Here is a 26,715-nt window from a genome sequence, read left to right on the forward strand (position 1 = left end):
ATAGGGTTCTCACACCATCGGTGCTCGGGCCGTAACTATGTTGAGCTATTTAACATTGATTAGTTGTCCGTCGATGAATGTATCCAAACAGTTGCTCACCTGTCTAATACAACATAATATATTAAAGCATCTTTGGTGTTTCCTTGGTTTCTACTAAATAAATCAAGGGTAACGCGGGTATGATGTCATTGATGGGCAACACACAGACATGGCCCTGGTTTAAATTGCTTATTTCTCTGGATTTTAACATTCTTGGAAACATTTGGGATAATGTAAATACACAAGACAACAAAATATATAACATTGTTCAAGTGTTTTTTGAATGAATTAATAAAAAAAAGCTAACATATTATGCCTTTAATGGTGGCAGCAACAGTTGCTGAAACTTAAAAGAATGCATTCAACCACTGCACACTTTCCCTACAGATGGGTTTTATCTTGAGTTGGTAGATTTGGTAATTAGTCTACATTAACTAACTATGAACAATACTTCTACAGCATTTATTAATCATAAGTAATCTCAACACTTAGTAATAGATTTTACAAAAAAAATAAAAAAATAATTAATCTGTTCTGTGCTAGATTAACTGAGACTTGTTACAGCAGTTGCATATTGTTGCCCTTGACTGTTCTAGTTGCTTCTATTGCCCCCATTTGTAAGTCGCTTTGGATAAAACCTTATATTGGTTATCATTAGTTAATGCACTGTGAACTGACATTAACATTTTTATTAGATAACATTACCAAAGGTTATTTAATGCTGTAAGAATATTTTGTCCATTGTTAGTTCATGTTAGTTAATGTATTAACCGTGTTAACAAATGAGACGCTATATATCCATACAATAAAATTCATTTTCACCCCATTAACTTTTATTGTATGAATAAAAACATCTTTATTCAAAATATATTTTGTTTCTCTTAATGTTTGGAATGACTTTGTTCTAAGGCAGTCAGCTCTGTGACTGATATGACCAATGGCATCTTTGTATATATAAAACGGCAACAAAAGTACTCACTTTCAACTGGTTTTCTTGAGCACATTTCTTAACATGTGTAGATATTTGAATTGAAATACAAAGTAACAACTGAGACAAACTGAACAAATTTCACAGACACTTCAAATTTAATTGAATGTAAAATTTAAAGTATGTCGATGTTGACCATGGCACTGAGTGATAACTCGCAGGTCTTGACGTAATGGTATATGAAACTCATACTCCACCAGAGGGCGCTAGTTACTCATATGACACAAGTATACTTAACAGCCACCACCATCAAGTTATCATCAGTGCTGGGTAGATAACTTACAGATTATAGTCAGTTACTGGTTCCCTATTGCATGACAAACATAGTAGTAAGTGACAATCCATTACATCACACGTTTGAGATAATATAATCAGACTACTTTTAGATTACTTTTGACCTAACTCATTTATCACATTGTTTTGTATAGGATAATCATGTACCATACATAAAAAAAATTCCATTCTGTGTTATCAACAACACGAAGTGTATTAAAAATTACATTACCTCAGTGTTTCTCAGACTGGAGTTCGGGAGTTACTAATTAAATCATAGAAATTATAAAAATAATTTAAAAATGAAAAAGATCAAAATCAAAATAAAACTCTTACTCAAAAAATGAAATATTTTATTTGTTTACAAGCAAATTAATTATGAATAATTTATTACCATTATGAGAGTAAAATGTAATCATGTAATCAATAAAAAAGTAACTGTAGTCTTATTAAGAGCATTTTAAAATGTAATATAATCTAATTACAAGTACTGAATTATGTTATCATATGCATATGTAAAATAACACGATCATCAACATTAAACAGCATATAAATCAAAACTGCATATACAATGTCAATCCAGGACGAGCTGGAGGACTGTGCAAGCTTTAGGGGTGTTGATGGACTCGGTTTACTCCATCTATGTTTTGATCATCGTTCTGAATCCGATCTGGATGTAGTCTTTCACAAAAAAGAAACTTTTTGCTCAAAATGTTGCTTTTTTAATGAAATTTATCTAAATTCAAGTGTTGATAAAAAAAAAGAATGTTTAAAAGCAAAGGCTTTGTTCTTTCTTTTGATATATTGCATGTTCAGATATTCAACAAAATAATCTGGGGGCCATGAAAAATGTGTGAAAATGTTTTTTTTTTTTTAAATGAGGGCGGTGGCTGGCAATTTAGAAGAAAAAAACGCTGGCGTGGAATGAGTTAAATATATTGGGTCTGACTGAAAAAAGCATGTCTTAAGGTGACAATACAAGTTTTTGCTGTCAACGGGCAACCAGATAAGACCTAAAGTATCCAAATAGATATTTGTTGCCCATTCTCAATGGGAAAGTGCCCAAGCAACATCGCGCAGCAACATTGCTCAAAAAGTTGCCCTGTGTATTAGAGCTGCAACTAACGATTATTTTTTCTGTCGACTAATCTAACGATTATTTTTTCGATTAGTCGACTAATCTAACGACTATTTTTCCAGATTAATCTTATTATTCTTTTTTACTGATTATTGTATTTCAAAGAGGGTAGTGAATTTGTATATTATTTTAACATGAAATCAATGAATGATGACAATATTAATTGTATTTCAGGAAGGGTAGTGTACATAGTATGCCATTTTATAATGAAATATATGAACAAAAGAAGCTTTTTAAACATAATATATAATGATACTATTCATCATAAAATGTATACAGAGTAGGCCTAATTAGGAAAAGTTGTTTACTATAGTAGTTGAGTATGATTTACTTATTGATTAGTGTCAATAGTAAACGAAAATGCACTTGTATTTATCTGCAAAAGGTTCACATACAGGAGCTTTCAGCATAGTGTTAATGTATAACTAGTCGTCTATTTTGAAGATACATGTGCATAAACAACGACTAAAGCTGCCAGAAGGTTTTGCCCAAACTTCAAAGACACATTTAAATGATTAAAGCTAGAGGCATATCTTAACTTTAATGTTACTTTAATCATGTAAACTACCTATATACAACAAGTTATTATGCATATGTGTTTGGGACAGAGGGGAACCAGGTCGCATTAACAGCCGATATATGCAGCCCATAATAAATAAAAGCACGAGACGTACTGGGGTCGGAGAAGAACCCAGGAAAATGTGACCGTCTGTTGCAATACACGCGCCACAGTTCAGCTGCGCGAGAGAACACTGGCAGCAGGGTTGCCAGGTTTACACAACAAAACCCACCCATTCGTTACTCAAAACTAGCCCAAAACAAGCCCAATCGCGTTTCGGGGAGGTTCTCTGGTAAACATCGCGTTCGAGGGGTTAAATATGTGTGTTTTTTTGCTTCAACCCGCGGACATAAGACACAGCCCGCGGCAACAGTCAGTGTAGAAGTAGCCCAATTCCGCGGAAAAAAGCGGACTTGGCAACACTGACTGCAGTGTGAAAGCTCCCGCTCTCCACGCGCACAGCTTCTGCTCTGCCACTGCGTGCAGTGTGAAACCGGCGTTACAGAGCGAACAAAGCACAGTTTTATTCGGCTTCTGTTTAAAGTACTCCCACACTTTTGAATGTCGCGGTCTGGCTTTATATGATAAATTATCATTTTCACTATGCCCGGGAGCAGAAGCTGCCATTATTCTAGATCTTCTGTTTCATTCTAGAACGTAAATAATGTGCCGCCGACGCGTCGACGCATTTCACGCGCGTCGACGCATTTCACGCACGTCGACGTATTTTCGTAGTCGACGTCATCGACGACGTCGACGCGTCGTTGCAGCCCTACTGTGTATCATCACCTTTAGTAATACACAAAAACATTCAATTTATTTCAATCACTCATGCCAGCAGACCTGTGCTCGCAAAGGCTAATAATGGTAATTACATACCAGAAGTTTCAAGCAACCTTGGCCTGACCTGCTAAACTCTAAAAGTGATGAATAATCCCACAAAATCTAATTCTGATAGAAAATCCATACAGAGCTGCAAAAAATTTAAAGCAGCACAAAAAGATTCTGTGCACACAGGATTTTCTCACAAGGCTTGACTATTAAGGAATCAATGATCATTGAGTGATAAATGTCTCAGAGCCCAGAAATAACTCAGCTGTGATGAATTAAATACTCAAATAACACAAAAACACTGTTGCATGAAACACTTTTGTTTTTCAAAATATTTAATATATTTTTACAGTGGAGACACCTTTCTGGAACGACTGTACAAAGGCTATTAAATGTAAATTCCATTGCTCCATTAAGTGGCATTAACCCACAAAATAGGCATCCTGGGCAGTTCATGAGATCATTTCATCTAGAATGGCTCTGACTTGGACCGGGTCAGTCCTGCCTTTAGTTTCTTTCTGAACTTCACCCATTAATTTGTTCAGTACTTTCTTATTACCCCCTCTGATAATCTGAACCTGCAACAAAATTCATCAGCAAAAATTAGTGTGTAAGTTATCAGGGTTGGCAACTAGTTAATCTTTAAATAATCAAACAAATAAATCGTTTTACATTTTAATATATTTTATATTTCATAATAATATATGTACTGGGTCAAAATAGAGTTTTTCTGATAAACTGAAACTGCACAAAAAAATAGGGTACAAATGATCGTTGGCAACAGTTAATTTTTTATAAATAAATAGTTTTATAAATTTAAGTTATAAGTAGCTCAAAATAGTTAAAGTGGGTTTTTAAGGTGGATTAATGTCTGGATTTACCTCCTCAGTGTGACTGTCCACTACCCTCTGACAGATCTTTCGTAGCTCCTCTTTGTCATTTATCATCCACAAATCCTGCTCCTTCACTATCTGGCCTACTGTCTTCTCTGGAGCCTTCCACATCTCCTGGAAAACCTGTGCTCAACCACATACAAACACAAAACAGGCCTGAGGTTTACGGAGAACCTCACATAATACGTCTTAAACATCTGTCAATTAGCCAAATTAAGTATTTTTCCCCCCAGATGTTTTTCTCTCTTACTTGTTTGGCAGTCGAGGATGAGATGTGACCAGATTCCACAAGATTGATCATCTCAGCAAGACCACATGGAGAGATGGGACTAAGAAAGAAAGGGAGAGATTAGTTAGAAAGAACAGATTACAAACTCACATTACATAATTCGGTGAGCAAAAATTTGAAACATTATGACCCAGGAGAACTCATTACTGGATGAGTTAAACGTGGCTTCTTCTGTATGTTCACACAATTTGGCCCCGCTCACATATTAGTGAAATCAAGAAAACAAGAGATGATCATTGAGGCAGTTTCTGATCACTGAGCTGGAGGAGACCCAGAAAAACACTCCCGTTTATACATCCCTAGGCGTGGAGTGAGCACAACCTCCATTATTTATTATTTACTGACAGGAAACAATATTGGTGAGAAGGAATACAACAAACAGACTGGTAATAAGCCTCTGGCGCGTGCGCACACACACACACACACACACACATGCTTCCTTTCACCTTTTTTCTTGGAATTATTTATTCTAATTTATTTTTCAATGTTTTGTATGTACCGTAGCAACTGGATAATTGTTCTCAGTGCTGGCTCACCTCTGAGAGACTTTCAGACTCTGAAGATTCAGATTTCCCATCAGGTCATTCATCACCCAGCCAATCACCTTTCTCGGTTCTGCCTTGGTCATCTGAACAACACTCTCAAAGTATTCCATAAGCCCGTCCTCGTTCTGAAACGGAATAGTTATCATTTAATTCAAGTCTTTTAAATTAATATTAAATATCTGTGATTTTAAAAAAAAGTATAACAAATGATAAGATTAACCAAAAATTATGGAAGCCTGTTTCTAACTCAGTGAGATAAAGCAATTATGCAATTGTGATCAATTTTAAGAAATAAAGTCACATTGTGAGATATGAAGTGACAATTATGAAACAAACTTGCAATTATGAGACATAAAGTAACTATTGTGAGACAAGTAAAGACAAGTTAGAAGTTGCAATTGTGATATATAATAACAGTTACAAGAAATAAAGGCACAATTGACCTATCGGTAAGCCCCGCCCCCCTTAGTTACTGTTGCTAACTCGGACAAACAAACGGAGTTGCTATATCTTACAATGACAGCTGTCAGTGTGAAAACTTTATCCCAAGATGTTTTTGGACACAGAATGTAGCGTATATCCTGTCCGAATGATGGCCAAACTTAACTGATGGTTTATCAAGTTTATTATGTCCTTCTTCACTCCAAAAAATCATCGTAAGAGCTGAACAAACAAAGCATAAGAAGTGCGCATTAACGTCTCATTCACAATCTCTCTCCGTTGCATTACCATTAACATACACAGCAAATTACACAAAAACACTCGTACAACTAACAGTAAACAAACATATACACAGAGCTTATGCCTTTTCGAGGGTGCAGTTAATAACTGGTAAACTTTGTATCTGCAAAACAACTCCGATAAACTGCGTGCAAGATTTTCCTTTCACTACGTTACCCGTAGACTATAATACCCATCAAAATAGGAGTCCTCCTTAGTAAGACAGATAATATACACCTTAAACATATCTAAAATTAAATTAATTTACATATAACCAGTTTAATATGGAGAGGCACTGAAATGTAGACCTTCGTGTTTTTGACGTTTTTGTCACATGACGTGAGAACAGTTAGTTATTTCGGTTTATATGTTAGCAGGGACTTTAATCGTAACTTAACGAGAGCATGACAAACAGAAAATCCTCTCAGGATCCCTGGAATCAGTGTTACAGTACCTCAGGCACGACATTTTAGCATTTTTGTAGCATAAACACCATCAAATCGATGAGAGTTTAGGATTTTCCAATGTTTCTCTATGGCGCTGACACCTAAAGATGTCCGAGTTCCGGTCCCAGCGCAACTGATACTCAACTGCCATTGGCTCATCTGCGTTCGAGGGGAGGGGCTTACCGATAGGTCAATTACGAGGAATAGTCACAATTGTTAGAAATTAAAAGAAGAAAAATAAAGATGCACTTATGAGGAATAGGGTCGCTATTCCAAGATATAGTAGCAATTGTTAGATGAAGTCGGAATACAATAAATATTTGACATTGTGAGATATAAAAACAATGATGAGTTGAAATAATAAAATAGTCCCAATTAAAATAAAGTTGCAATTGCTAGGAAAAAAGGTGGAATTACATGAAATACTTGGCATTGTGAGATATGAATTCATAATTAAAAGAAATAATGACGCAATTGTGAGAATTAAAGTCACAATTGTGAGATTTGAAGATATGGTTCAAAATATAAAGAAATAATATTACAACTGTAAGAATTTTTTATTTTAAATGCCCATAGGCATGCCCCTCTGAATGGAAAATCATAGTGCTTACAACTGCAATTGGAATTAACTGTCTTAAAAGGATCAGAGTGCCTGATGGGAAATGTGTGCCATAAAATAAGCATGCACAGGTTGCATGTGGACTTTCTCACCACCAGCATGAAGCTGTGCTCTCGCAGAATGCCGTACGTCTCCACAAGCCTCATTCTCCTCACAGACGGCAGCTCTGGTAACTGGGCACTCAGCCTGTCAATCACCACAACCTGGGCGGGGTCAACGCCAGCAGGCACTGAAGCTTCACTCTCATGAACAAACAGTGGCGGCAAGTTGGGTTCTGGCATGAACCTGAGAGATAAAGAGAGAGAATGTATGTACATACAACACAACAGAAGGCGTGATTCAAGCAGGTCATGTGGGGAAACGCAAGAGCATGTTCTTATCAGGTGCAAAGATAAGCCACAGCGTTTGTAGTGTTCAGACAGCGTGTGTCATCTCAAGGCCTAATCTCCAGTCCTCTCTGTCTCTCGGTCACACCCTCCTCATATATCTCTTCAACTGGCCACACATATCCAGCCTCTGTGTGTCTGAGAGCGTCCTCTCCAGCGACAGTCCATCAGAGGCAAGGGAGGCTGAGCCCTCTTTAAAATGTATTAAAAACTTATGTAAAGGTTGATGTGATAAAACTTTTGATCAATTTACAAATAAGAATAACTCACATATATATATATATATATATATATATATATATATATATATATATATATATATATATATATATATATATATATATATATATATATATATATATATATATATATATATATATATATATATATATTAGGGATGTGACGGTGAGGAAATTTTCCCACCGGTTAATTGATGTGTGACAACACCGGTAATACCGGTATCACCGGCGGAGGCTTTTAAATCACTAATTCTATCTAACCGAAAGTAACATGCACACGACCGCTCTGAACTGAAAACGCGCCAGTGCGCACACACCGTGAATGACCGCTCGTCTGTAAATGCGCGCTCTGTGAGACCATGGGCGCGTCTCAATCAGTTCCCTAGTTCAGTAGTCAGGGCACTGATCAAGCATTGATCAGTCTATGATTGAGATGCACGCCATGAATGCACACTGTTAGTTCGTCCGTAAAGCCTCGTTTATACTCGACGCGCCCGCACGAGCGCGAGGGTGCGCGCGGCAAAAATAAATCCGCGCAGCAGCGTAGCGCGGAGGCTCGCGCTGCGGAGCCAGGCGAAAGTAAACAATGCGCGCTCTGTGCGGCCGTGCACATTTTACTTTCGGTTTTTAATTAGCGCCAATTCGGCTGCGGGTTGCTTGAATTGTGGGTTCATTAGCCTATTATTTTTAATGAAAAACACAACAACAAAACAAACGACAAACTCCCTTAAATAGGCGCTTTTACGTTTCGCTTTGAAACCAAATCTTCCGCGATCATCTCAGTCAGCTCCTCACTCTTAAATCTGATGAATGACTCCTGCCGCTGCCGAGACTCACGGTCGGATCCTGCTTTATTAAGCAGACACGTTCAGTTTTTATTTGTATTGTCTGTTCTCTAACTGAAGTAAATTATTTTATTACTATAAAAAAAAAATCAAAAAGACGGTGGGCGGTGCCACGGTGGGCAAGTGATGTAACCGGTGTGGAGTCTGGACACCGGTAACACCGGCAACACCGACTATCGTAGCAAGCCTAATATATATATATATATATATATATATATATATATATATATATATATATATATATATATATATATATATATATATATATATATATATATATATATATATATATATATATATATATATATATATATTCAAAGTTCAAATATGTGTGTAGATGGAAAGTGGCTTTCCAATCATTTATAAAGTTTTATTTTGCTCACAGTCTGTAGATGGCACTGCATGATTTGCTCCATTTCTTTACTACATTCCCCCACTGTTCCCTCCCTCCTCCTTTATGTGGATCTACAGCCGCATTATCACAGCACAGGTGATGCATCTTTGGTCCTTCATTTCACCACTTGTCTAGTCTTCCTGTCCTCTTCCTCCTCTGTTTTGTCCCCTCGATCACTCTTTCCCTCCACGGCACCATATTCATTTTCATCCAGCTCCATGCTACTCCCTTGTTGTCTAGAAACAAAGTATTTTCTGCTGCTTTCCTTTCACCCGTTTTTCTTTAATCCTGCACTATCCATCTTCCCTTTACTCCATCACTCTTTCCAATGTCCTCTCCTGTTTTTCTTTATCTTTACTCCCTGTAGCACTCCACAAGATAGAGCAGATTTCACTCACTTGTAGGGTTCAATGGAGAGTTATACTCACCTGTAGTCCTGTAGGCCTTCCTTATCCCTCATAGGAATTGTGTTACTGGCGAGAGAGAGAGCGAGAGCGAGAGAGAGAGCAAGAGAGAGAGAGAGAGAGATTAGGCCAATATCCTCTACTAATACACATTGAGAAACGAGCCATCAAATTTTGGAAACATCTAAAAATGAGTGACCCCAACTCTTATCATTTTAAAGCCCTTAAAAACCATGAAGTGAACTCTGATAAGAGTCCCCTGATTCAGCTGATCCTGAGGCTGCAAACACACACTAACACTACTAACACCAGCCAGCCTCAGGACACACACACACTCACACACACAATCTGGCCCAACCAAATTATTAAAGCACAAAGAGAAAATTACCTGACCTATTGGAATGAAACAACACAAAAACAAAGTAAACTGGAATGTTATCTGGCCCTAAGCAGAAAATACACAACAGCTGAATACCTGAGCGCAGTGAAAAACTGTGAGTTCAGAAGAAGAATGACGAGGTACAGACTGAGCAACCACACACTGACCATAGAGACGGGCAGATACAGACAGAACTGGCTGCCCAGAAAGAGCCGTATCTGGCCATACTGCACCACTGGAGAAGTGGAGACAGACACACTTCCTCACCAGCTGCCCAAACTATCAACTAATCAGAAAAACATTTTATCCCAAATTCCAAATACTTTGTCCTGACTTTATAAAACTAGACAATAAAACAAAACTTCAATCTTTATTAGGTGAAAAAAGAGAATGTATCCCACTAGAAGCAAGATACACTAATGTCTGCCACAAAAAGAGGGAGGAGTCGACCAATCAGTGATGCGCTCACACACACACACACACACACACACACACACACACACACACACACACACACACACACACACACACACACACACACACACACACACACACACACACACACACATACACACACACACACCGAATTCTAAATTGTTCCTAGAATTCTAAATGTTTATGGATTGTTCAACGTATTGCTATTATTATTATTATTATTAATTTTTTTTTTTTTTTTTAATTTTATCTTTTATAATTCATTTTACTTCTGAGTAAAAGGGCACCAAAAATATGTGAGACATATTTTTCTCACCTGTAGGGTTTGCACCTAGCTTTTGTATAAACCTGATGGGCTTTATTTAGTGATGATAACAACCAGCTCATTGTTATCCTGTAAATGGTATGGCTACTAACCAAATAAAACATAAATAGATCCTAAATTTTGTTTAAATTATGTGAGAAGAGACAGCACCATATATTAATTTTTATTCAGCTACATGCTACGCCCTTGTTGTCTAGAAACTCCAAAAGACCAAGGGAGAAGTATGCTGCTCATGACTAAACGCAATTATAGTTTTGCGGCCATTATACAAAGATATTTGACGGCAGACTGCTGCGATTGACCAATTAGAATAAAGTATACCAGAGGGTTGTGTACTAAGCACTTATAGATTGGTGGTTTGTGCTAGCAGATCATATCCAAGAGCAGGAGGACACAGCTGTGAGATGAGACTTATTTCATGGGCAGATGCTCACAATAATACTGCTCAGTCATCTGTACAGAGCATGAGTTAGTGTATGTGTGTCTGGTGCTGCCAAGTCAACACAGAACTACTGAGGTCAAATGACCACATTCATCTTTTGACACAGATGGGACAGGAAAAAGACCAAGGGAAAAGTATGCTGCCTATGACTAAACACAATATTTCCTGAATCACTATTTGCCAGTGCTGCAGAATCTACTGCACCACAACAAAAGAAAAAAGTTTGCAGTTTGAATTGATCAGGAGATAAGAAGACAGTTTTTCACAAGACAACATATATGTCTATTGTGTTGTCTTCACTGGCTGCACACAAACAAACAAAAAACAGCATGACAAGTGTAGTCCGATTCCCGAACAAATGAACGTTATTGGTTTGAATAACTATGACGGCTCCTTCAAGGAACTCACTGAATCAATCAGAGTGGTTCCTGACTTGCACAATCATTCAAAAGTCTAGGGTTGGTAAGATATTTTTATGTTTTTAATATTTTAAAGTTTTAAAAGGTAATGTATTCCTGTAATGGCAAAGCTGAAGTTCAGCAGCTAGTCTTCAGTTTCGCATCCTGCTTCAGAAATGTTAAAATGTATACTGATAGCTGATTTGGTGCTCAATAAACATTTCTAATTAGAGTGTCTATTTACACCAAGTCTAGCTCCGCCTAACAATACCTGAAAAAGACGTGCAAAGTCAGTAAAACGTAAGGGGTAGGGGTAAGGGTAGGTGTAGGGAGGGCTTGTATTGTCCCATTAAGGCATCCATTTAATAATTTGAATAAATATAATAATTTACACCATGTTATCAATGTACAACAATAATGAGGTGCAAAAAGTATGTATCTGTCAAAATAAAGTAAAAATAGCATCTAATTACTACATTTATATCATATACATTTATACAATTACTACAATATATCACTATTTTCACTTAGTAAATAGCATCTACAGCTCTTTGTACTTAGTGTAAATATCATCTATCGCTAAGAAAATGTTATTTTCACTTAGAGTAAATAGAATCTAGTTGCTATTACACGGTGTAAATAGCATCTATCGCTATTTGCACAGTGTAAATAGCAATTATCGCTAAGAAAGTTTTATTTTCCCTTAGTGTAAATATAATCTATCGGTATTTGCACTTAGTGTAAATAGCATCTATCGCTATTTGCACAGTGTAAAAAGCAATTATAAAATAAATTTTATTTTATTTTCACTTAGTGTAAATAGAATCTATTGCTATTTGCAAAGTGTAATTATCATCTATCGCTAAGAAAATTTTATTTTCACTTAGTGCAAATAGCCACTGCCATTTCTAATTATTATCACAGTTGTGCTGCTTAATATTTTTATGGAAACTTGACAAGTCCCCCCCCCAACATTTATTCAGGATTCTAGGATGAACAGAATGTTTAGAAGAACAGCATTTAATTGAAATAACATTTTTGTCATATAATAACTAGGTAAAAGTATTTACCATCAATTTTGATCAACTCAATGCATCCTTGTTGAATAAAAGTATTCATTTCTTTTTTTTAAATCTTACTGACTCATAACTTTTAAATAGTAGTGTACTTACTGAACGCAACAAGTCTTGACTTTTAGTGATGTCCAGCTCAAATCAAAGCAATAACTTGTGAAACTCTCATTGGCAGCATTATGACTGGTTGTTCATATGACAATGTGCTTATTTTTTTATACGTTTTCGGTAATAAATTATATTAATTTATTAATTAAATCTTTAAAACATGTTACCAAAATTGTGTTTTTTGGCTTTGTATTATGTTCTAATATGGTTAGGTTGAGCTGTTTATGGGTAGAAGAGGGTCTCCTCTGTTGCAAAAACAGAATCCTGTCAAAAACACTGCCTAAACCTGAAGTAGAAGCTCAATGTGTTCAACTAAAAAGCTCAACGTGTGTAATCAGCCATGAGATGCTAAATACTTAATCTGACATGAATCATTTTAAGTGGCTGTGGGTTTAAAATGCAATAAGAATCCAATATAGAATCTATGTAAAACACAGATCGTCTAATTGCATTGCTCTGTTCCAGTTGATATCACAGGAGAATGCAGCGTTTGTAGAAATCTGCCAGTTCTGGGCCCCCTTACCCAGATTTGCTGTCAAATGCTCGGGTCTCATTAAGAACCGTCCCACCGCTCTGTAGAACCTCCATCTGTCTCTGGATCTCGTAGTCTATGGAACATGTACCAAGAGAGGACCAATCAAACTCTAACCACAACCTTCTGCCAACAAAAGACCCTAAAGTACTTTTGAAATGGCTGCACATCAGCATTTTTCCTCATGACTGCTTAAATGTGCTTTTGGGGGAAATACTAGTGTAGAGAACCACTGGCAGTCCTTTAGTTTTAGGACAATGTGCAGTATTAAACAAGTATAATAGCTGTCTTTTTAAAAAATCAAACTAAACTCATTAAATATTAATTAAATTGCACAAAATGTTCAATGTTTGTTTATTCTTTCTTTTATTGACAGCACTCTTTAATCTTCTTGTCTTTGTCAGGCATGTTTATGAGGGTCTTCAACTCTAGTCTATTTTCTTGGATCAAATCAGTCAGATGTCCTTTTGAGTGAAACTCCTGTTCAAAAACACAACTTTGTGATTGTGTGTGTTTGTGTGTACTGTATGTGTGTGTGTGTGTGTTAACGCAGCAGAGACGATTGCTTCTGCAGCCTTTATTCAACGGTGCACATCTTGACAGAGAATTGAACACGAAACAGAGACGGAGTGAGGTGAAAATGCTTATTGTTCGTGTTTCTTATCTGGAGTTTGCAGTCTGACTTTCAGCTCTGGCATAATTACACACAGGCACTCATTCCCTTCAACTGATGCTGGGCTAAATTTGACAACCACACAAGAAAAGTGACTTCCAGCTATTACTAAAGTGCGTGTGTGTGTGTGTGTGTGTGTGTGAATAGGAATGCAGCATGATTAAAAGATTTCTGAAACCCTCTGGCTAAAAGTCTATTTCATTCCCTCGACACATCTTGCTGTACTGAGGAACGGCAAAGAGATTTTACTGTACGCTTGTGCTTAAACCAGAAAAACCTTCTCTAAACCAACATGCAGATCTTGATTTCCATAAAATTCTTTCTCAGTATCACTAGACATATCCTCACCAATGGCTTTGGCCAGGTGCCTGACACTGTTGATGTTTTTGACCTCTGTCCTCACTCCCAAAGGCTCTCCAGGTCGATGCACGGACACATTGGCATCAACCCTAAGCTGCCCCTCTGTGAGAGGAGAGAAAGAGGGATCTGATGAGAATCACTCTAAACAGTCATTACAATTCAACCATTCACAGCTCTCAAAACCCCTGCTTAACAAACAGTGCATACATTTGAATTTGAATGATTTATTTGCATGAAATACTGTATTCTGGAGTGCACCGTTGAATAGTCTGCCACAGATAAACAATTTGCTGTATTTTGCTTCAGGGAGTTTTGATTAATCAAGAGCTATTGAATTTTTCATTACAGGAAGACAATAGGTTGATTGAACAGTGACACGTTAAGAAGGGTTGAGGAACATGTCAGTTATTTTCTCATTTGAATTTGTGTCTCCTACACAAACGATACATTTTATCAAACTACAACTACAGTTCCTTAACGTTCTTACTTGAAATGTGTAACTGAAGCTATGACTTAATCACAATAAGATACAGTACACTCGAAGCACAAATTCTAGTGAAATTGTAAAGGGGGTTAACAAATTGGTCGGGAAAAGGGGGCCATTGATGCGGGGGGCCATCTATAGTCCTTTCATGCTATGTAGCCTACTCATTTAGCCCTGATAATATGCGTTACAATGAAATGAAAATGTTCTAATTATTTACTCACCCTCAAGTTGAATTAATTTCTTTCTTCTGCAGAACACAAAAGACATTTTGAAGAATGTCTGTCACCAAACAGTTGATGGGCTCCATTGTCTTCCATAGTACATTCCCCCATACTATGCAAGTCAATGGCTACTGTTACCTGTTACTGACTTTCTTCAAAATATCTTCTTTTGTGTTCTGCAGAACAACTTGAGGTTGAGTAAATGATGAGAGAATTTTCATTTTTGGGTGAACTTTTTTAGATTTAGATTTAGTTTTACTGTATCTTACTTCTTGCATTTTCTACAACATAAATCTATCTAGTGACAAGGGCTGTCTGGTCAAAATGATGGTTCTTCTGACATAAATATTGAGATAAATTGAATATAACCAAATGGCTGAAAAATATAGAGATTTTCAGCCACATGGCCCATCCCTATGGGTACTGGGTGGATTACTAACTCTGATAACGTTGGTGAAAGCAATTTGATTTGTGCCTGAGACGAATTCATGGGAATAAATGTTTGTAGACATTAAAGGTTCTGATCAATGTTAGCTGTAGGGGGTGTATTAAATCACCAGCCATGTTGCCCTGGCAGGTGCCCAGAGCCTGCAGGATGAGCTGAAGCTCTCTGACGGCAGCTGCTGCCTCCTCTCCACAACACATCTCTGGCTCCATCACCAGCTCCATCAGACCTACACCTACAGACAGAGAGACACAGCCTTCATATCAGACACTGTCCACAAAGATGCAGTCATTATGTTTCTGTATAAGAGTGAAGAAGCAGCACCTGCTCTGTTGAGATCTATTAGAGTCTGGCTCCGTTCATTGTCATGGAGACTCTTTCCACTGTCTTGCTCAAGCTGGATCTGTTTGATTGTCACACTCTTGGTTACCACTTGATTCCTTTTGCGACCTTCAAAAAGGCTATAGAGCAGTGTGCCATCAACTGCTATGGGAAGCCTTTGCTGAGTGATCTGGTAGCCTGCCTGAAAACACACATAAAAAAAAACTGTTACAAAACTAAGCAACGGTCACTGTCGAGACCATTGAATTTGCTACACAGAATTTTATCTAGACCTAAATAGATATGTTACAGTAATGTATTTCTGTTTCTGAAAGGGGTTTCCAAACAGCAGGAGTTTAGGGGAGATATATAATTGGAGAGCCATGTATAAAAAAATTAATACAAATAATGATAGATTTTTGTCATTGTTACAATTTCATTCTGCATTTTAAATACTGGTCAGAAATTATATTATTAAATCACAATCACTTGATTGTATTGACATCTATAGTTTTATTTTCCTCTTCAGGTTCGTACACCTAAAAATACAGAGTTAGAATTAGTCTTAATTTAAACCAAATATTTTCTAGACAATATTTTACACACACAGTACTGTTCGAAAGTTTGCGGTCATTAAGTTTAAAAAAAAATGTATACTTTAATTCAGCAAGGATGAATTAAATTGATAAAATATGACAGTAAAGCCTTTTACATTGTTACCAAACTTTTTTAAATAAATGCTGTTCTTTTGACGTTTCTATAATTCCACAAAAATTTTAAGCAGCACAACTGTTTTCAACATTGATTATGATAAGAAATGATTCTTGAGAACCAAATCAGCATATTGGAATGATTTCTGAAGGGTCATATGACACTGAAGAGTGAAGACTGAAGTAATTATGCAGAAAATTTAGCTTTACCATCACAGGAATACATTACATTTAAAAATATATAAAAATAGAAAACAGTTATTCTGAATTGTAATAAAATTCCACAATTCTACTGTATTTTTTATCAAATAAAAGCAAGAAACTTCTTTCAAATTTTTTTTAAAAATCAGACCAACCCCAAACTTTTGAAGGGTAGCGTATTTAATGTTTTTTTTTTCACATTATATATTAGGACTTTCTTTAAACATTAAAATACATAGTTGTGTTTTGTATTTTAGGGGATCATCATATTTGGGTGACTGTAGCATCAAAGCTACTGCTGTGCTTTGGGTCAGACCTCATCCAAACTTGACTGGAAATCTAACTGAATGACCTTAAAACATCAATATATAAATCACAGAAGTCTTTTTTGAAGAACCATCATCAGAATCAAATCTGGAGTTAGATAGGGTTTAAAAGGCCAGGGTTAGGGTTATGACAAAATGAAACTGCATACAGATACTTGTGATCTGGCTACATATTCAACCCCCTTCAGTTTCACTGGGAAGCAAAACAGAGCACTTGTAACTGTTGCTATGGCAACACCATGACCAAAAGCCACTGGAAATTTATCATAGTTATTGGCATGCAAAAGAGTAAAGGAAAAAAAAAAAAAGCAATTAACCATTACCATCTGTGTGTTGTACCTGATCAATTACTTCATCACCAGCACAAAAAAAAAACTAAAACAAATGGAAGCACTAAAGAAATTAAATTAGCACTAATGAAGAGTGATTCCTCAGAAGTCAAAGATGTCCTCCTCCCTTTCAATATTTGAGCTTTCTCAATGCCAACTCTTTTTCCTTGATTACCTTTGATTATTTTGGCTTAAAATTGGTTTTGCAGTCCATTTGGTAATATACAGTAGCATTACAAAATGCATAATTCAAGAAAAGAGGACATGCTTCACAAATCACTTGTGATTCAAAGTCCAAATATATGCATGAATTCAAAACAGAATATTTTGTCTTGCGGTTATTTTGTGTCGGAACTAAAATTACAATTGCAGTCTAACAACGCTATTTAATTACAAGTTGATTTAACACAGTGTTTACACAAGACATAATTTAGGGTACCTGGTCTTCAATTATGATTCGCTAATGTAACAAAAATCAAAGGATTGTTGCAAAGACTCAAGAGGGTTGGGGGGGGGGGGGGGGGGGGGGTCCCATTTATTATTCGTTTTTTAATTATGATAAAATACATAACCTTTCTGACAGAGTATCTGGAGTGATGTTAAGAGATAGCTTCAGAAGGAGCTACACGATTTCATTTTAAGAACATCACATTCAGTTGCAGAATTCCCAATGGAGTACTACATTACCCACACTGCTCAAAAGACATCTACCAATAAGAGAAGGCATTGTTACCATGGAAGCAAGAAATGCAGCAATATCACTCTACAGTAATCCACCACTTCATAAAACATTGAAAATCTCTCTACATTTAAAATCATCTTATTTATTTTTTTTTTTTAAATTGAAAACATTTGTATATACCGCATTTTATACTGCAGACTTGTAGTTAATTGTTTGTAGGACTTATTTTTTATAGGCCAAAACATGAAAAGAAAACAAGTTAGCATTTTACCACTTCCATTTCCATCATCTTGAAATCAGTTTTTTAAGGGTTTTTTAGTTAATTGCCTGAAATAAGGTTTGTGGTGAAGCTATAAGATATTTTCATGCTTTATTCTACAGCATAAAATACATCAGTATCACCCCCTAATGATTTTTATAGCTTTTGCTTGTCTTAAAAAAGGAGGTTGCTAACAAGTAGATAAATGGGACTACAGAGGATATCGGGGATATTTAATCTCATCAGACCAACAGGGAAACCCATCTACTCACTAGTCCGCTTTCACAGCCTCACTGTTTATAATTGGATTCCTGCAAACAATTCTAACTTAAATTTGAAGGGAAAATGCTATTCAAATAAAGCTCTCGATAAAACTTACAAGAGGTGTGTTTGTAGTTTTTTGGTGGTGATAGTGTTAAGAACATATTTATGTTCTACATAAGAACTACAAACACGGATAAAAAGTGTTTAAAAACTACAAACATGACGGTTATGCGAGTCGGACGGTTAAGTAGAGAGGGTTAGATAAAGGGGTTTGAGTGAGCAATTATCAGTATTTAACCTGACGAAAATATATTTATTCAGTATTATCCAAATTATATTTCACCTGCAGCAGCATTGAGAACTTTTGTAATGATACGTTTGGCCATTAAATTTTAAATGCATCATTATATTTAAACTGCAAACACATGAGGGGAGTCTCTGCATTAAAGACCCACAAATGGCAGATCAACGTGCGGCTACATTTCTCTCCGATACGGTAAGAAATTAAATTGAATGTGGAGGATTTGAACTGTGATGATGATTGACAGGGCAGTTTAAACGGTGACGGGATGCACGTAACTAAGCGACAGAGTCTGTTAAAGATGACGAAGTAGTATGTCCCAAAGCTTGCATACTCTTCTGCTACACACTCAAAAGTGTGTAATTTTTCTTCACAAAAAGAGTAGATACTTTTAGGACGTAGTATAAGTAGGCGAATTGGGACGCAGCAAATGTGTACTAGAGGTTCTGTTTGAATGAATAAATGATTCAATGACAATACACTTCACTTGTTTCATTCCTGGATGAATCAGCGTTTTTTGAACAAATCTCTTGAATGAATGATTCAACGACGAATACATTTTTTAATAGTCACTTGTCAATTTGCTCTATTTTGATCACTACCATAGATATCAGTGTTTATATATGAAATAAACTTTAGTCCCAGTTCTTCTGTGATAACATTAATATTTGTAACACAAAAATAGCAATAACGTGTTGTTGAAAAGACTGTTTGTGAAGTGTTTCATACAACAGCTCTCTCTGGGTCGGCGGCAGTGTGAATGCAGATTTGAATGTTCTGCCGTGATTTTGTCAAAGATTTAGTAGACACAGGAATGAGATCCAATACCAGAGATGAAACATTGCTCGAACCAGAGCTTGAATGTTTTAAGCTTTTAAGAGCTGACACTTGTTATTCATCTACATTAGTGGCAGCTATTCTGTTTCCTGCCTATTTAGCATGGATTGCCATCACTTCTTCATTAAAGCTCTGGAAAAGAGAGAGTGATGCACTGGATATATGTGCACGTCTCTTTGACAAACGATGGATCTATAAAGCAGCTAATCAAAAATAACAACCACATAGAGCTGGAAGCATAAGAATAATGTTCTTGTTTATTGCATTTGTATCATCAGCACTTCTATGCTTTGGAATACGAAGATGAAACTAAGAAATGCATTAAGCAACCAGATGTGTGCAGCTAAAAGAACTCACAGGCATGTCTGCATAAAAGTAGTGCTTCCTGTCGAACAGTGACTTCCTGTTGATGGTACAGTTGAGAGCAAGGCCTGTAAATACAGCAGCCTCCACACATCTTCTGTTCAGCACCTTATGAAACGAAGCAGGAAGACATAGTGAAGATTTATTTTGATATCAAATAGAGAATCTAAAAATAAAATGATATTTTTATGTTAATTCAGTTGATTTACTTACTGGCAGTGTTCCTGGTAATGAAGCATCAAAATGTGAGACAAGTGAGTTTGGTGGAGCCAAGAATCTTACATGAGATCCAGAAAAGAGCTTTGATGTGGACTGAATCTGAGCGTGGATTTCCAGACCCACAACACCAACCATTTGAGGAAGACTAGGAAACATAGCACAAGAGGTGAAGAGTTGGTGAGAATTGGTGAGGTATTAAAAGACAATTATGTAATGCAGCAGCTAAATTCCATTACAGTATGAATTTATATGAAGATATATAATTTAAATATTTTTTTTTAATAAGAATTGAATATTGGTGAACCAGTGTTTGATTGCATAAACTGCTTATATAAGTCTTACAAGCTGTTTTTAAGTCACTTACATAAAAGGTAGATTGGTCTAATTTAAATCTGAACTGATTATTACCCCTTGGCTAACTGTTAGTTGGTCAAACTAGTTAAGACAGAGTCTTGACATAGTGGTTATGTTTTTTCTTATACTGCAATTACAAATATGCAATTGTAAAAAGAAAAAGGACTAGTAAAAATGTGTATCTCAGTCAGTATCTATAATATTTAGAGTCAAAAGACTAATGACTAATAACCAATAAAATTGGGGTCAGACAATAGTAATTTAATAAAATAAATTAATATATTTACTCAGCAACAACACATTATATTGATCAAAAGTTACAATAAAGACATTTAAAGGATTAGTTCACTTCAAAATGAAAATTTCCTGATAATTTATTCACCCCCATCTCATCCAAGATGTTCATGTCTTTCTTTCTTCAGTCGATAAGAAATTACGTTTTTTGAGGAAAACATTCCAGGATTTTTCTGCACAAAAGGTCATATATATATATATATCTTCACACCGTATGACGTCATCAGGTCGGAAAGGTCACATCCGTGACTCCATATCCAAAACTCATGTTCTCCTCCAACTTTAAAATTGTCCGACATCGTTGTTTTACCTTTATTTTTGTAAAGGGCGTTTGATTTAGTCTTTACACGTTCACTTTAACACTGGGTCAGTACGTCCACATAGGTCACGGGCGTGACCTTTCTGACGTGATGACGTCATACGTCGTGAAGAAGCAGAACATCGAAGTCGATAATTTTTGGTTAAAAAGTATATTTATTAAAAAAGTATATTTAATTTATTATTTATTTTTTGAAAATGGCTGATGGTTTTGCTGGATAAGACCCTATTCCTTGACTGGGATCGTACAGAGCCTCTGAAGCCCTTCGAAGCCCTTTGAAACTCCATTGATTTGGATTTTTGGTTGTCATTGAAGTCCATTATTTTTGACTGAAGAAAGAAAGACATAAACATCTTGGATGAGATGGGGGTTAATTATCTGGACATTTTCATTTTGAAGTGAACTAATCCTTTAATGTTACAAAAGAATATTTCAAATAAATATTGTTCTTTTTAACTCTGTGCATCAGAGAATCCAGAAAAGAAATCTATCATGTTCTCACAAAAATAATAAACAGCACAATTGTTTTAACATTGATAATAATAAGAAATTTTACTTGAGCACCATATCAGCATATTAGAATGATTTCTGAAGGAAGACTGAAGTAATTGGAGTAAAATTCAACTTTGTCATCACAGGAATAAATTACATTTTTAAAATATATTAAAATAGAAAACATTTATTTCAAAGTGTAATAATATTTCACAATATTGCACAATAAATTTAATGACTATTATCAGCACAATTAATTCTATTAAACCAGAGAAAGACTATTACTCAAATTCAGCGTGTCATGTTGATGACAAATGCCAGAATGCCTGTGTCCCCGTCTCCAAACCTATGAACCTCCAATTTACAGTAGACAGCATTTTGGGGGGCATTTGATGCCTACCTTTTAGTCTGTACTTTGGACTTCAGTTGTTTTTTTGATCCGGATGTCCATATTTTCCTTATCACGAAATTAAAAGTATCAATATGATATAAACTTTGTGATTTATTAGTATATGTTCTCAAGCTAAAGAGCATTTTGTTGTACCCTGAAGAGGAGGCTGCCATGCTTTCGTAAGTGTTTGGGCAGCTGGTACATGTAGTTTTTCAAAGCCACCAGGAACTCGCGGGTGTACCGTAGAAAGATGAAGAAAAAACTTTGACTCCCACAATGCCACTGGCGCAACGGCAAAGTTTCCGGCGATTTCTTATGACGACATTCACAACTGTGGGTCAGTCGGTGGCGGGAGATTCACGCATGGTCTCTTGCACATGAATGATCATTTTTGAGCACTTCTCTTACTTTCAGTATTCGCGTTTCGATCGTCGCATTTACAATGGCACTTCAACAAAACGGGACCGCATCCAAAATGCCCGAACACAACGGCGAAACTTCCAGCCATCGACAAGCTATCAACGGGAACGGAGAAACCAATCGCGATCAGGCCGACCGGTTCACTTTCACATCCGAACCTACACTTGAAGATATCCGCAGCATGCAGGCTGAATTCACGGACGAGAGGAACTGGAACCAGTTCCACCAGCCGAGGAACCTGCTGCTTGCGCTGGTCGGAGAGGTCGGAGAAGTGTCGGAGCTGTTCCAGTGGCGCGGGGAGGTGGCGGAAGGTCTACCGGACTGGACCGAGCCGGAGCGGGAACACCTGGCTCAGGAACTCAGCGACGTATTGATCTATCTGGTTGAACTGGCCGAGAAATGCCACGTTGATTTACCTCAAGCTGTTCTGCGCAAAATGGCTCTCAATCGACTCAAGTACCCGGCGAGCAAAGTTCATGGATCAGCCAAGAAATACACTGAATACAAGGACTGATGTGGGTGATTTGGTTCTGTAGCCAAAGACTGTTGTGGTTAAACACTTAATTCGAGGGAACTGATGTTGAGTGCCTTAACAGTTCCAAACTGTAAAAGTCCACTGGGATCTTAGTTACTGATTTTATTCATTTTTCATCGCCTGTGTTTGGCACTACTATTCTTGGTTTTGTGTTAAGCTTTTGTATGTAAATATCTGTATGTAAGAAACCATGTTTGCACACTTCCAAGTGTAAGTAACTTAGTTTTAAAGTTCTTCTGTTTTTATTTGAACAAACAAAAGCTGCTTATATTTTGTACAGTTTTTGCATCACAGTAAACTGTTTTGCAGCACACGTGGTCTCTGTGCAAATGTTCTTTCTGGAAGCATCGAAACTGAACATTTCAAGCTGCATATAACAGTTAGTTGTGCTGACTCTAAGTATTTTATAAACATTAGGTGCTTGTCCATGTAGAGATTATTTAGGTCATGGTTCTCTGATTCTGGCCCTCAAGGTTCACTGTCTTGGAGAGTTAAGCTACAAACCTGATCAAACACCTGAAACTGACAAATTAAGGTCTTCAAGTCAAAGATTACTAAAAAATTACAGGCAAGTGAGTTTGATCATGGTTGAAGTCGAACTTTCTGAGAAGTGCACCTCTGTGATTTCAGTCTCGTTCTTAAAATTGAGCAAATCATTAAAAGTGCTGCTGGATCAAGAGTGTTTTAAATTGAAATATAACTTTACTGACTATTTAAAATGTGTGTATGTATAATGGGGGGCCAAACAGGAAATAATTAAATGTAACTGACTAAAGCAGTATAGTTAAAACTCTGAATATATAAATTTAACTCTGAATATATAGTTAAAATATATATACACTGCCAGTTGTATATTGTGTATATAACTGTGTATGTGACAAATAAAACTCTTGAATCTTGAATCTAAAACTGAATATATAAATGTAACTGAATATATAGTTAAAACTCTGAATATATAGTTATAACTCTGAATATATACATGTAATCCTGGATATATACATTTACATCTAAACATAGTTATAACTATGAATCAGCATGTGAGCGAAGTGATGTTTTTTTATATTTATTTATTTTATGTAAATATATATTCATTGTATATGAGACATTGCAAATTATGAAAAATCATGGTATTGATAATGAGCCAGAACTTTCTACCTAAATTAAGATTAGGTCATTTGTCAAAATAATTGTGATACAGGCGTTCATTACTTTTTTTTTATAGTGATTATAATTTGCAGTAATTATTCATAATTATCCCTGTTCATGTTACCATATATTACTAGTACCATAACCAATTGTGCGCTGCAGTGTTGGCATATTTTTGTAGGCCATCCAGAAGTTTGTATCACCCTGCTCCCTCAACCAAAGACCAATAGGATTTTTCCATTGGCTTTTAGATTATTGCAGAAAATAAACTGTGGCCAACCATGATTCTTAGATGTTTTTTAGTCTTCACTTAACTTTTATAAACTTTTCACCCTCACTAAGCTTCTGACAACATTTTTGAATTAGAATACTTAAATTGCAAGAGCATGATTATAAAGGCCAGTGACATGATGTGCATATTTTGTGTCCAAGTGTATTATTTCCTTTTAAAATAATTTGATAAATTCATGGCATCATTTATTCTAAAACCTATTTAGCTTGAATTCATATTCAGCACATTAAAATTCTGAATATTTTATGTTTTGTCATCTTAAACCCCAAAATGTCAGGTGGTGCAACTGTCCAAACAAATGAACAGACTAAGAAAACTATTTAAAAGGGTGTTTTAATCAGAAATGTAAAAAAAAAAAAAAATGTAGTATTAAGGCTGTTGTGATAATTGTAAACTTTTGTCTGGCAATTTGTAAATTCTAAAATGTCAGGGTGGCACAACAGCAAACATGGGTCTTTTATTAGGAATTTGAAAGGTAATAACAGTAAGCATGATAATATGGATGACCCCATTGGATCCTTGTGGCAGAGAGAAAAGGTTTGTAGCTCTCTCAATTACTGATAAAAATAGCTAGTCTTAAGTATGTCTAGGTTGGTACACTCTCCATGTCAGGTGGTACAATCAATGTAAAAGGAAAATGCGATTTTATAAAAACCGTCTTTGTTATATTTAAAATGTTTTATGCATGAACTTGCTAGCATAGGCAATAGCCTGACTGTTTTTTCCAGCTCGCAGGTCTACCCAGAGCCATAGAGAGAGAATGAGTCTCTCTATGGCTCTGGGTCTACCGAGAGTTGCTAGACTACATCGCGGCAAATTAGATTTGATATATAATATATATAATCAATGCATTAAGTAGTGTATATATTTGGTTGTATCTCCTGACAAAAAAAGTCAAAAATTAATTATAAAGTCAGAAATGTTATTTAACTAAGATTTTTAAAAAAAATTATTACGTTTTATTTGTCATTGTTTGACTGTACGGTGGCCCAGTAGTGCACAACACAACAAAATTTAAAGGTCCCATGGCATGGCATTTTTCTATTATTTTATAATGTTTCCTGAGGTGTACTTATATTGTTAGTATGATTTTTACATCATAAAATGTCATAATTTAGAAATAAAAGGCATTTTTTCATTACTGATGTTTGCCCTGTGGCTGAATGCCCTGTTTCAAGAGGCGTGTCTGCTGTGAGACTTCAGTAAAAACGCCTACTGTTGTGATTGGCTGACATCTTTGCATTTTAAATGAGCGGAGGGGGCGTGGTTTAACGAGGTCTACGACGCACAAGCTGCTGCCAGAGAGACGGATGGACCTGAGTTCACTTCACATCAGTTCTCAGCATGTCTCAGTTCAGTGAACTGTTGTAGTTACTAGAATATACTTCAGGTTATTAGTCTATTTCTAGTTGGAGGGACTGTCACTCATGTCAGAAAGTTAGTAACTTTAGTAAATTATGGATCAGCGCTGACTGGAGACGCGAACCGTTTAGAACGATTCAGTCCGATTTGGTGAACTGATTCGGTTCACTAAAAAGAACCGGTTCAAAAGAAAGATCGTTCACGAACCGGACTTCACTAATGTACCAGAGACGGAGCTCAGCGATTGCTAACAAAGTTATTTATAGTAACTACTGAGTTATGAGAGCGCTGTCAGTCAGCGCAAGTTTATTGTGTTTGTATCTGAGAGTTCTGAATAAACACGAGTCCCAGTCACACCGAGTCCGTCTTCATCCTTATTACCAACTTTGTAACACATGCAAAGTACCATTACAGCTGTCGAGATGAACGAGTTACGAGTAAGTGTTGATAATAGCATTATTTTTAGATATGTTCCAATCATATGAAAAGCGTCAGTGACGCGCATTGAGTACACAGCGCAAACAAAGACACAACAGCAGTAATCGAATGTAATCCAGTTTATTATGGGGAAAGCTGGCTAGCCCGGATATGCTCACGCTTACCCCCCTTCTGCTTAATCTCACGCCACGTTTGGTGCCTCCGCTGTGGGCCAGATGCAGTACTGGGGGTCAGGGATTTATCGCGAGGTTTATCTCTAAAGATGATGTGAGTCTGCTGATGTTGAGCAGAAACGACTGTATGCACATTTTAGAACAGATAGACGCAACAAGGACGTACAAAAACACTGACTCACAAGAAACACCGTTGTGTCG

General features: G+C 36.4%; 2 protein-coding genes across 2 annotated transcripts; one reads left to right on the forward strand and one right to left on the reverse strand.

The window, feature by feature from the left end:
* Positions 1–1,638: 1,638 nt before the first annotated feature.
* gatb (glutamyl-tRNA(Gln) amidotransferase, subunit B) lies at positions 1,639–23,044 on the reverse strand. The gene is made up of 14 exons (XM_079813037.1): positions 22,158–23,044; positions 20,293–20,443; positions 20,074–20,187; positions 15,811–16,009; positions 15,599–15,721; positions 14,322–14,435; positions 13,292–13,376; positions 9,633–9,677; positions 7,433–7,625; positions 5,547–5,680; positions 4,972–5,050; positions 4,710–4,844; positions 3,774–4,406; positions 1,639–2,402 (listed from the first exon to the last, which is right to left on the reverse strand). Exons 1-13 carry the CDS (start codon positions 22,319–22,321, stop codon positions 4,281–4,283), a joined length of 1,662 nt encoding a protein of 553 aa, XP_079669163.1. The 5' UTR covers positions 22,322–23,044; the 3' UTR covers positions 1,639–2,402; positions 3,774–4,280.
* On the forward strand, positions 22,591–24,876 carry dctpp1 (dCTP pyrophosphatase 1; the record flags this gene model as incomplete). The annotated part of the gene is made up of 1 exon (XM_079813038.1): positions 22,591–24,876. One exon carries the CDS (start codon positions 22,591–22,593, stop codon positions 23,080–23,082), a length of 492 nt encoding a protein of 163 aa, XP_079669164.1. The 3' UTR covers positions 23,083–24,876.
* Between the last annotated feature and the right edge of the window lie 1,839 nt (positions 24,877–26,715).

This window comes from Gobio gobio (assembly GCF_949357685.1).
Source record: "Gobio gobio genome assembly, chromosome: 3".
Taxonomy (NCBI): domain Eukaryota; kingdom Metazoa; phylum Chordata; class Actinopteri; order Cypriniformes; family Gobionidae; genus Gobio; species Gobio gobio.

What these genes read in the sequence shown, in the direction of transcription:
- gatb (XM_079813037.1), bottom strand. Translation starts at nt 22,321, where the DNA reads ATGGCAGCCTCCTCTTCAGGGTACAACAAAATGCTCTTTAGCTTGAGA. An exon ending in TCCAAAGTACAGACTAAAAG is followed by an intron (nt 20,444 to 22,157) that starts GTAGGCATCAAA and finishes TATGTTTCCTAG; the next exon opens with TCTTCCTCAAATGGTTGGTG. An exon ending in TGGACAGTCACACTGAGGAG is followed by an intron (nt 4,407 to 4,709) that starts GTAAATCCAGAC and finishes ATTTTGTTGCAG; the next exon opens with GTTCAGATTATCAGAGGGGG.